This window comes from Oryx dammah, unplaced genomic scaffold, assembly GCF_014754425.2.
Source record: "Oryx dammah isolate SB20612 unplaced genomic scaffold, SCBI_Odam_1.1 HiC_scaffold_8, whole genome shotgun sequence".
Taxonomy (NCBI): Eukaryota; Metazoa; Chordata; class Mammalia; order Artiodactyla; family Bovidae; genus Oryx; species Oryx dammah.
This window is the reverse complement of record NW_024070192.1, coordinates 23,051,244-23,063,709: the sequence shown is the minus strand read 5'-3', so window position 1 is coordinate 23,063,709 and position 12,466 is coordinate 23,051,244. Positions and strand designations below refer to the sequence as shown.

At 51.1% G+C, this 12,466-nt stretch overlaps 1 protein-coding gene across 1 annotated transcript; it reads right to left on the bottom strand.

The window, feature by feature from the left end:
- Window positions 1–5,171: 5,171 nt before the first annotated feature.
- LOC120867246 (elongin BC and polycomb repressive complex 2 associated protein) lies at window positions 5,172–8,385 on the bottom strand. The gene has a single exon (XM_040245539.1). The coding sequence runs from the start codon at window positions 7,971–7,973 to the stop codon at window positions 6,834–6,836; it is 1,140 nt and encodes a 379-aa protein (XP_040101473.1). The 5' UTR covers window positions 7,974–8,385; the 3' UTR covers window positions 5,172–6,833.
- Between the last annotated feature and the right edge of the window lie 4,081 nt (window positions 8,386–12,466).

Genomic DNA, 12,466 nt, shown 5'->3' with positions numbered 1-12,466 from the left:
GCACACTCATCTCTCTTCCTTCCTAAGCTGTGAGCTTTGGGGAGAAAAATATGGGAGTTTTGTCATTTCTTATCTCTAGTTCATAGCCCATTGTCCAGGACAGTTAATGCCTGAGTAAATGTTAGCTCTCTTCACTGTCTCTCCCAGTTCATTTAAAACTGTGCTGCACAGCTTGATGCATGAAGCTAAAAACTGGAAATGACCCAAACATCTATCAACAGAATACATCAACTGTAGAATATTCATACAATGAAACCCTGCTGCACGGCAATGAAAAGAATAAGCCACTGCCACACACAACAGCATGATGAAGCTCACATGCATAAGGTTGAACAAAAGAAGCCAGACCCAGAAAGTACCTTCCATTTCTATGGAGGCCAAAAACAGGCAAAATACATCTCTGGTTAACAGAGGCAGCATGGTGATTATCTCCGGTGATTATGACTGGCAGCGCTTCCTAGAGGGCTGGAAAATGTTGCTCACCTACACCTGGGTGGTGATCATACAGGTATATCCATGTGTAAATATCAATCAAGCTGGATTGTTTATGCACTTTGAAGTAGATACCTTGGGGACTTCCCTGGAGGGGCAGTGGTTAAGAATCCGCTTGCCAGTGCAGGGGAAATGGGTTCGATCCCTGGTTCAGGAAGATCCTACATGTGCAGCCCCATGGGCCACAGCTAGTGAAGCCCGCATGCGCTAGAGCGACTGGAGAGCAGCAGTGAAGACCCAGCACAGCCAGAAAATGTTTAAAAATTTAAAAGGCAGATAACTTCACCTCTATTTTCTAAGTACTATCATTTTGCAAAAAAAAAAAAAATATATATATATATATATGTATATATATAAACAACAGCCCTCCTGTGTCTGACAGTCACTTCCTGCTACAGTTTCTTCTGATTCTCACTGAAGCCCAGAGAGTGTAATCCACTCAGGTAGAGTTGCCCAGCACGTCTGTGGAGAGCCCACATCCTAAAGAGGGGACTATGTGTCTTGCTTTTCCCATGCAACTAAAAGCTCCATGGCGTAGGCTCTGTGTCTTTGTTTCTGGCACAGAGCTCAACGGTCTCCAAATGTTGGGGGACTACCCTGAGTCTGTAACTGGTTGCTACTGGGATGTTGAAACATGGCAACAGGGTGGTCATTAAGAGCACCAACTCTAGGGACTTCCCTGGTGGTCCAGTGGCTAAGACACCCTGCTCCTAATGCAGGGGGCCCAGGTTCAATCCCTGGTCAGGGAACTAGATCCCACATGCTGCAACTAAAGCGTTCACATGCCACAGCTAAAGAGATTTCACATTCTCAAGATCCTGCATGCCTCAAGGAAGACTGAAGATCCCATGTGCTGCAACCAAGACCTGGCACAGCCAAATAAATAAATACATTTTAAAAAGAGCACAAACTCTAGGGGCACAATTCTGTAGCTGTGTGGGCTTAATCTCTCTGCACCTCAGTTTCTTCATCTGCAAAATGGGGACTGTAATAGTACCTACCTCATTGTGTTCTGAGGATTAGATGAGTGACTAAGTATAAAACCCTTAGAACAGTACCTGGCTCAAGCCATGTACATGCTTGCTATGATAACCTCTATTCAGAAAAACCCAAGCAGACAGTTCAGAGTGAGACTCTGCTTCTGCGCTCGCTGTGCCGCCTCAGGCAAGTCGATTAATCTTCCTGAGCCTCCATTTCCTTATCTATTAATCAGAGATAATATCTTTCTATTGTTATAAAAGCAAAATAATGCCTGCAAATCCCCTGGCTAAGTTACTGTGTGCAGAGGCCAAGTCTTCCTCATCTCTCTCCCCAAGCCCCAGCACGGGAAGGTGTTCAATTGCTTGGAAGAATGAGCCCTTCCCTACCCAGCCTTCACCTGCGTCCGTCCTCCTTCTCACGCTAGCAGACAGCAGCATCTAGTGGACATTTCTGGAACTGCAGGCTTCCCAACTTCCACTGGCCAAGCTGGGTGCAGTCCCTTTGATAACCCTTTTGTAACATGCACTTTGCGTTGGACAAGAATGCGTTAGGTGCCAGCTGTGTACAGGACCTAAATAAAATGAAGCAAGATACCCAGGATAACTGTAGAGGGTGCAAGAAAAATCACAATTAGAACCTTATCAATACCCTAATTTTCTATCTTAAAATTCGTAGGGGGATTTGGCATACAGAACAGTGTCTTGTTGGGAAGTTTTTACTCACAGGAGTGGTTTCCAAGTGGCCGCCATTTCATGTCAATGACTCTCAGTGAAGGTCAAAGCAATGAAATGAAAGGTGATTCCCTTAGAGTAGCCCGACTAGCTTCCGGCTCTCCGCAGAGAGGAAAAGCGGGAGTGTTTGGCTCTAAAGCCCATGTTCTTCCACCACACTTTACTACCTCTCCCCAGACACAAAAGAATGAAGAAGGTCTAGCAGTGGCACAGATCACAGCCAGCTAGAGGAATCAAGGAAGACTGCATGGAGGAGATGGCATCGAACATGGGAAATGAAAATAGAGAAAGAGTTGGTGATGGACTACACGGTGTATAAAGTAAAGTAACAGGAATAGGCTGGACAGGAGAGTTAGAGCCAAATCAGACAGAACAGACAGGGCAAGGAGGCTGCATTTAATAAAATCAGAGGAGCCACTGAGTAAGAAAGTAACATGATCCAAGGGTATCAGAGAAGAACCAGAGATTCAGAAACTAGTTAGGTGGGCAAGAGTCCAGACCAGACTCGTGGGAGCCGCACCATGAGGGAGAGAATAAGAGAAACACATCCTAAGGAGGGGACTACGTGTCCTGCTTTCCCTGTGCAACTAAAAGCTCCTTTTGATAGGCTCTGTGCACGGCTAGAAGCAGGAGGAGGCTTGGAAATTTATAAAAGTGGGTCAAATGGGAGAAGTCAGGGAAGAATTCACAGTGCTGAGATGATAAGGAGAGCTGTAACCAGAAAGTGGACTTGACCAGGGGACTGATGTGAGCAGGGAGTGGAGACAATGAGCTTCGTGAGTGAGAGTTGCCAGCGTCCATGCGGAGACATGGCACCAAAGTTCAGGAGAGGGCTGGACTGGAGGGAAGGGGCAGGTACAGTCATTGGGAGTCACTTACTTATGCCTGTGCCAGCGGAAGACTTGGGAGAAGACAAAAAAAAATCATATGGGGAGACATGGGGACAGAGGGCAGATGTCACAGGTCTGCCTCGTATTAAAGCTTCCTGGGGACAGAGGAAGATGAGGCAGCCGGGAAGACAGAAGGAACACTGGAGAAAGTCAGGAGACCCTGGTGCACGTCCAGCAGCGTCACAGGTCATGGAGTGATTCAGGGGCCAGGGCGGCTGAGAGGCAACCATTGGATGTGTGATTGGGGGTTGTCATGGGTGACCCTGCAAAGAGCAGTTTCGGGGGCAGGGATCAAGCTGCAAAGATTTAAGAGGCAAGAGGCAGAGAGTGTGGGGCAGCGGGAGGCTCTCAGGAGGAGGGAGGTGATGATGAGCAGAGCTGGATTAAAGGGAAGGCAGGCAAGTTGCCTTGGAAAGAAAATTGAAAGAAGAGCCCCCTCTCAGGCTCCTGCAGGTGGCCCAGGGGCAGGCACCGGGTCCCAGGGCTGTTGAGAGGTAGAGACCCTCTAGGACTAAAGGACCTGAGATAACCCAGGAAGGGAACTTAGAGACCCAGGCAGAAGTCAAGATCCTTCAACCTCCACATCCAGGCAAAAACAAGGGTGGCCAGTGGTAGAGCTGGGGGAGGGGAGGGGCGGAAAGAGGGGAGGGAGCGGGGGCTGGAGACATTGAGAGAAACCCGGAGTGAGAGTGGAGGAAATCAGGGGGGAGGGAGAGCTTCCTCGGGGCCTTCCTGGGCACAGTCTGCCCACCCCGCCTCTGTTAGGAGAAGGGAGAGTCCCGGCATCCTTGGTTCAACCTGAGGAAAGCAAGGGCTCCCGTTCTGCCTTTCCTCAGGCTGCTCCAGTTCAGGGAGGCTCGTGGCCCCAGCTCTAGTGGGACTGTGCCACACACCAACCCAGCACAGGCTTCCTTTACCCGGGAAGTCTGAGCAAGTTTCTCCATCCTGGGACTTAAGTTTCTGTAGTGGGCTGAATGGTGGCGCTGAAAAAGGTAAGTCCCCGACGGAACTCCACTGCCCCCAGAATCTGTGAGTGTGACCTTATTTGGAGAAAGGGTCTGTGCAGAGGTAATTAAGTTAAGGTTGTCGAGAAGAGATCATCTGGATTATCCAGGTGGGCCCTAAATCCCACGACAAGTGTTCTTACAAGAGTCAGAAGAGGCGAAGGCCGTGTGAAGACAGAAGCGGAAGCAGAGATTGGAGGAAGGCAGCCACAACCCAAGGAACGCCTGGAGCCTGGAGCCACCCAAAGCTGGAGGAGGCCAAGGGTTCTCCCCTAGAGCCTCCGAACAGAGCACAGCCCACAGTCGCCTTGATTTCGGACTTGTAGCCTCCAAAACTGTGAGAGAATACAGTTCTGCTGTTTCAAGCTCCCCAAGGTTTTGGCAGTTTGTTGCCACAGCCCAAGGAAAGTAAAATAGTTCCCTACTCCCTAAACTGACTAGAAAGATTCTAGGGGTACTCCTGAGAGTCTCCATTCTGCAAGGAGTTCCAGGTCTGGACAAAGGTGTGTTTTTTAACTCACTGCCCAGCCCCCTTCCAGGATGAAGATTAATATTTTGACTTGGAGGAGGAGGAAAACCAAAGGAACAGCATCCTTGCCCACTCCTCAGAGAAGAAGGAAGAGTCCCCAAAGAGTGTTTCATGACCCACCACTGCTCTCCTTCGCCCAGAGCTCACGCATCCCACCCAGGCTAGTTGAAAGGGCCAAAACTGACCCGAAGCGAGGAGCTCTTTAAAAACTGGAGTCTGCCTTTCTCAATTTCTCCTTGCAAACCTTGCGCGCGCACCCCACCCTGCTTCACAGCGACTCTCTCCCCACCCCTCACATCTGCCTTCTTCCTCGGCCTTCCCCATTCTTGGGGGGCAAGATAAGATGGATACCCCTGAAGCACAGGCATGGAAGGCACTCCCCCACCCTCCTCCCTCCTCCCCACAACACAGCTGGAGGGGGAGGGGAGGTCAGCAGGGTTCATAAAGGCCAGATGTTGAGGAGAAAGAGAGCACTGCCCAACCCACACCCACCCACCCCACCCCCACTCCCACCCCCAGCAAAAGAAAAATTAAAAGAGACGGCTTTTAAAACAAACAAAACTTTTGTGGTCCAAAACAGTTTTTTTTTCTTTTTTTTTTTTTTTCAAGAATCTGCTCTATGCAAACATTAACAACTTTTTACAAAGCATTTTCACAGAAAAGGAGACAAGTCCTTCCCCAGTATCATATATGGGAATTGTTCCTCCCTCCTCCCTTCTTGGGGGAAAAGGGGAAAAAAACAATATTCACTAGTGTGGGCAGAAGGGTCACTGGGTCCCTCACTATTGGGCAGATCGGCAACCCCCAGGTTCCCCTCAAACCTAAACTTGGAATTTCCCTAAGAGCTGCTAAACTCCCCAGACCTCACCTGGGTGGAGAAAGTAAGTCCACTCCCTTCTGACTCCCTCCCCTCCCCCAGGAAAACAGAACTTCTGACCTCAAAACTAATCCCTGGCCCTGCCTCTTTCGGATCCATCAGGTCCCTGACAACTCCCGAAATGCCTGAAGTTGGGTGGGGGGAGAATGCTAAAGGTTCCTCAGCCCAGTTCCCATCCAGACTCAAACTGAGCCCCTTCAAACACCCCACTGGACCTTGTGGTTAGGCCAAGAGCCCTTTCATCTACCCCCTCCACAAAGAGCAGCTTGTCTTGTTTCTAGCCTTGAAGGAGGCTGAGTTTGGGTGTCCAAAGAATGGCCCTAGGCGTGCCCTCTACCTCCACGCCCTCCATCCTTAAACGGTGGAGAGGACCTGGAAGGAAGGGCAACTTGTTTGGTCTGATTTTATTGATTTCTTCCACCTTCCATTACTTTCCCTGGGATGGTCTCTGTCTCCTTCCCCAGGCAGTTTGTACTTCTGAAGGGCAGGAGGTTCCTCAGCCTTGCTCCTCCTAATACCAGGATTAAACCAGATGGCAGACTCATGGCAGGGGTTGGGGTGGGTGGGGTGGGGGGTGTGGGGGTGTCCTCTTTTACCCATCAGATCTTATAACCTGAAAGCAAATGGAATACTGAAGGAAACTCCAAAACTGGACAAAGGGGAAGGACTGGTGGCTGAGAATGAAGACCTCGGTAACCAGGGGTCACTTGACTGGGGGCACCCTAGGAAAAGAACCGGGAGAGGGTGATCTTACCCTTGCCTAAGCTGCTCCGTCCCCATGAAGGCTACAGTGGTGCTCGGAGGCTAGGGAAGGCCTGAGGGGAGTGAAGGGTTAAAGGCCTGGATGGTGGGGGTAGAGGATGCCCCCAGGGAGCTGCCAATCACCTCCCCACCCCCACTACAGCCCCCACCCATCCCCAGGCTCGCCCACAGAAACAACCGGTTTGTCCATCACCAAGGTCTCTCTCCCTCTTTTTTTTTTTTCCTCCTCTTTTGAGTTGTAGCCTCCTCGACTCCCCCTGGGGTGAAGGCCCTGCCCCCAGAGATCCGAGATGGAAGAGGGGAGGGATTGGAATCTACGTCTTTAAGCCTTTTTCGGTTAAGCCTTCTCCCGACTCCAGGCCTTGGTTCTTCTCCAAAGGATGAGGGGGAGGGGGTGTCACTGCAACCAGTTAGGTGCTTGAAGATCACTGTCATTTGAGGTCCTTCTGACCACAGCCCATAAAACCTAAAGAGGACAGGCAAAGGTGAGAAATGAGGCTCTATTCTCGAGCCCGCAGTCTGGCTGTGGCCCCCACTTTTCCCCCCTTGGCAGAAAAGGTCTCACGCTCAGGGCTGCTCCAAGTTGATTCCCCAGAATTTGAGGCCGGGGGGCTCAGGGACAGCGGGACCCCCTATCTGCCACCTCCACAGGGGGTGGGCAGGCGGGGGCTTAGCGTCTCCGTGAAGGCGAAGCGAGGATGCCGGCCCTAAGTCTCCGTCCTCCCCCACCACCAGGGCCGGGGGGCAGGGGAAGCAGTCGAGGAGATTGAAGGTGCTCGTGGTGGGGAGCGTCGGGGTAGGTCGGCGGGGCTGCGCGCTGCGTTGGGGGGGCGCCGGCCGCCGGCGTTTCTTGGCTGTTCCTCGGGCGGGCCCTTTAGCTGGGGGCCGCTCGGGCCCCCGGCGCAAACTCGGAGTGTCGAGGGCGAAACCCTTCGCGTAACACCACAGTTTCGAGCGGCGGATCAGACGATTGAAATGTTCCTGGCGGAGATCGCCGGGCGCGGCCGGAGCTTCGCTGGCCGTCGAGGGGCTGGAGGCCGGTGCCTCGGGGGCGACCTTCGGAGGGTTTCCATCGACTGCGGCTGTCTGGTCTGGCGGGGGCGGTTCCGGCGCGGCCCCAGGCCCCATGGGCTCAGAGGAGAGGCCCGCAGGTGGCGGCGGAGGCCGAGAACCTGGCTCCTGATGCGGGCTAGCGGCGGGGCCAGGCTGAGAGTCGAGAGCCAGGGCTGGCCTAGGCGGAGCCGAGACGGAGCTGGTCGGAGATTCCCGAGGGCGCCGGGGCGCCGGGCAGTGGCCGGTAGGTACGCCGGAGCGAGTGCTGAAGTGCGGGAAACTGCCTCCGCCCTCTTCCTCCTCGCCGCGGCCCCGGCACACTGCGGCGTCGGCATCCTGGCGGGCCGGGGAGTTGGGATCGCTGGACCGCCCGGCCTGTCCCGCGAGGTGCTTCAGGCCATCCGGGGCCCTGCCGCCGGCGCACAGCGGGGCGCAAGGGCCCAGCAGCACCGGAGCCCGCGGCGCCAGCTCCCCAGGCCCCAGGCCCAGAGAGGACGCCCGGGGTTTGGCAAGGGCGCAGAAGGCAAGGGCACGCAGGCACAGAGGAGAGAACTCCTGGGTCCCCCGACGCGGCTTCCGGGGTGTGGGGGAGCAGGGTGACCCTCGCGGGGACCCCGGCACTGCGAGGCGGGGAGCGGGGCACAGAGTCTCCATGGAACTTTCCGGGGGGTTGTCCACTGAGGGGGCCCTGGTCCCAGCGGCGGGATGCCCTGACTGCCCGAAGAGCCCACGGGCGAGGGGAACATCGCCCCCCCTCGACGGGGAGGTCTCTGCTCGCGAGCGCCCCCGGCCCGCACCCGTGGGCCACAGAGCTCCGGGTCCCTCTTCGATCTCGTCACGCGGCCCTCTCGGCGGCCGGACTCCTGGGTCCCTGTGAGTCCCGGCGCGGTCGGCCGCCCTTCCTGCCGCCGCGAGCCCTGTGCAGCCTCGGCGGGAGCCCCTCTTGAGTTGCCCGGAGCGCAGAGGCTGGGGAAACAAAGCGGCCGGCGGCCGCAGGAGGCGGGAAGGACCCCGGGCCCGGCACCCGGTGCCGGGGCCCAGGCGGCGGGGAGGGCGCCTTCCGCCCGCTCGGCTTCTTTCTTCCCCGCTGGCTCCCGGAGACCGCGTTATAGAGAACTGCCCCCTCGCTGCCCCAATACCAGCGCCGGGGCCGCGAGCCCGCCGCTGATTGGGCGGCACTGCTTGTGACGTTGGCCGGGACCCCACCCCTCCCGCGGCACCGCCCCCATCCCCATTCCGCACACAGACACACACACGTGGACCCGGCGCTGCGGCGGCTGGGAGGGAGCAGAGGAGGGTGAGTGCGCGGGTGGGATACCGATGGGCTAAATGCGCCGCTGCACGTGGCGCAGTGGCGTCCCAGTGTTTAGTAGCCGCAAAGCACTTCATTTTTTTTCCTTAGCAGTCATGGTTTTCGCATCCGTGAAATGGGAACGTTCACATCTACCCCTTTGGGGCTGCGTGAGTCAAACAGAGGTGAATCTCAAAGCGAAGTTGAAAGAAAAGATGAAAAGAGGTTGTTTAGCAGCTTTGTACAGCAAGGACTCCTGCGGGCAGAGAATGTTCCCTGTCTGTTTCGGTCGCCTAGAACAATGCCTGGTACAGAGAGGGCTCAAAAAAGTTGTATGAATAGTTAGGAATTCAGTGAGTGTGTGTGCAAGATGAAAAAAGGAAGAATTAAATTTGGAGAGAAGTATCATTACACCCACGAAAGATGATAAATAGACTTTCTCAGTACCTGTTTCCATTTCTCACTTAACTTATAACCGGCCCCTTGAGCAAATTCTGAGTGAGGGGCTGGCTCTGCCGTACCCCTTCAAATCCCAAGATTATGCCCTGTGAGGCTTGAACTGCCAAAATGGGTTGAGGAGACCAGAGGAGGAGATGCATAGACCCTCACTCTTATCTCCCCTAGGGAGAGTAAAACAAAGAAAGTGAATTCCATTAAAAACCCAGATAAGGGAGGACCATGTACCTACAGCGCATTCCATCCTCTTACCCTTGTTTCGTTTCTGTAGAGCTCACTAATATATGAAAATCTGTGAATGTATTTCTCTTTATCATCTGTCTCTCCCATTAGTCTGGAAATGAGCTGATGAGAAGTTTTGTCTTGATCACTTCTGCAACCTCAGTGCTTTGAACAGTGCCCAGACTTAATAGGTGCTCAATAAATATTTGTAAGTGAATGAATGAATCCCTGGAATATTCTTCTCTTGATAAAAATAGGGTCATTGGACTGCTTCCCATCCCCAGAAATATAGAGACTGATACGATGACATGGAATAAGGGTATGTTTGTGTGGGGGTGATGGGTGGTCAGAGAGAGAAATATCTTACTCCTGGGCAGGGGTAAGAGAGGGTTTCTGTAAGAAAACAAATAATGCAGCTTGCATCCTGGTCCTTCTGGTGATGACAACAGAAGTACTGTTTCCCTGACATGTCATCCCCTAACATTTGGGCAGAAAGGGATCAGGAAGCTCTGCCTCCCTTACAACCTTTTTGCAGAAGCTGGAGGTGAAGACCCCAAGATAAGGCAAGCATTTGAGGAAAAAGGGGCCCGTGATGTTTGTTTGCTTGAAGCACTCACCCCTTAGCATCTTCTACAGAATAAGTCTGCAGGGAAGTTGCCATGAGGGAGGATCCTGGGATCATCCTGACAGGTTTGGAGGAAAGTTCTGGAAGGATGATGATCTTCACAGTTGTCTCTTTTGGTGGACAGTGCTGAAAACTTTTACCTTGGAGACTGCAATACCAGATTTCTGTTGCTTATGGAGGAGGGGGCATGTGTGTCAATCTGACCCTACTCCATACTCTTTAGCTAAGATGCCAGGGGAGTGGGCTTGGGTCCCACCAGTGGGCTTGAGTTTCCCACCTCTGGGAAGGCTTGAACCAGGGGTGCCAGCTGTGTGACCCTGGGCAGGTTACCTGGGCACTCTGAGTCTCAACATGTCCCTATCAGTGAAAAGACACAACAGTAACTTCCTCACAAACCTTATCGGGAGTGAAAATGTGTGGGCTGACCCAGCTGTTGCAATTCCTGTTGCCTACGGTAGAGGACACTCAACCCCGTCCTCAGCTTGGATGAGGAGACCAGTTTCTTCAGAAACCTGTCCTCCTTCCCAGAGGCTGGATACAGGACCCCATTTGACACCTTAAGAATAAGGGATAGGAAGGGCCCCTCAAGACCTGGATGCCAGGCTTCCCTTTCTGTGGCTCATCTGAGTTTCATCCAAAGGCCTGTGTTCAAGGATTTGGGAGCGGGGGACCTGCCCACTTTCCCCAGAGGAAGGTACAGTGGGGAATAGTAATTTCTATAGTACTGATGTCATTCCAATCTCTGTCCTAAGAACTTTGTTAATCCCCATAATAATTCTATGAGGTACTGAAGTTCCAATACTTTGGCCACCTGATGTGAAGAGTTGACTCATTGGAAAAGACCCTGATGCTGGGAAAGATTGAGGGCAGGAGGAGATGGATGCGACAGAGGATGAGATGGTTGCATGGTATCACTGACTCACTGGACATGAGTTTGAGCAAACTCTGGGAGATAGTGAAGGACAGGGAAGCCTGGCGTGCTGCAGTTTATGCAGTTGGAAAGAGTCAGACATGACTTATCAACTAAACAACAACTTTTTTTCATTGAGTAATAGTTGATGTACAATGTTGTGTTAGTTTCTGCTGCTGCTACTGCTGCTAAATCATTCAGTCGTGTCCAACTCTGTGCGACCCCATAGACGGCAGCCCACCAGGCTCCCTCATCCCTGGGATTCTCCAGGCAAGAACACTGGAGTGGGTTGCCATTTCCTTCTCCAATGCATGAAAGTGAAAAGTGAAAGTGATTCTTAGCGACCCCATGGACTGCGGCCCACCAGGCTCCTTCGTCCATGGGATTTTCCAAGCAAGAGTACTGGAGTGGGGTGCCATTGCCTTCTCCGGTGTTAGTTTCTAGTGTACAGCAAAGTGATTCAGTTATACACACATGTACATACTCTTTTTCATTATGGTTTGTTACAGGATATTGAATATAGTTCCCTGTGCTATACTGTAGGACCTTGTTGTTTCTCTACTTTATATATAGTAGTTTGTATCTGCTAATCCCATACCCCTAATTTATCCCTCCCCACCTCCTTTCCCCTTTGGTAACCATGTTTGTTTTCTCTGTCTAAAATCTGTTTCTGTTTTGTAAATGAGTTCATTTGTGACATATTTTGGATTCCGCATGTCCGTGATATCATATGGTATTTGTCTTTCTCTTTCTGACTTGCTTCAATGTGTATGGTGATTTCTAGGTACATCCATGGTGCTGCAAATGGCATCATTTCATTCCTTTTTATGGCTGAGTAGTATTCCATTGTGTATCTATACCACATCTTTCTTTATCCATTCATCTGCTGATGGACATTTAAGTTGCTTCCATGTTCTGGCTATTGTAAATAGTGCTGCTATGAATACTGGAGAGCATGTATCTTTCCAAATTATAGTTTTCTCTGGATATATGCCCAGGAATGGGATTGCTGAACCATATGGCAATGCTATTTTTAGTTTTTAAGGAATCTCCCTACTTTTTTCCATAGTGCCTGCACCAGTTTACATTTTCACCAGCAGTGTAGGACGGTTCCCTTTGCTCCACGCCCTTTCCAGCATTTGCTATTTGTAGACTTTTTAATGATGGCCATTCTGACTGGTGTGAGATAGTACACATGAGGTAGATGCTTTTAATTTTAAAAAAATTTACATACTATCCAGAACCCACTTTAAGTGTCTAAGTCAATGATTTTCAGTAAATTTACAGTTATACAACCATCACAACAATTCAACTTTACATTCTCTAATTTCAAAAATAATATATGTGAATATGTATAACTGAATCACAAAAAAGAAAGAATTCTACTTTTTTTGAAATTTAGTAATGTTTATCTTTTTCCAGCTTTTCTAAATGTCCTATGGAAATCTAATAACAATGTATGAGATGCAAGAGTTTAAATATTATTAATAAAATTAATATAAATATAAATCTATTACATTTAAATTATTAATGACATCATTCAAGATGCTCCTTTTTTTCTGCACTTGATAAAATTTTCTCAGAAAAATGTTAATGTCTCACTATGATTTTATATTTTTTTATTTTCCCTTATAAAAAAGTTT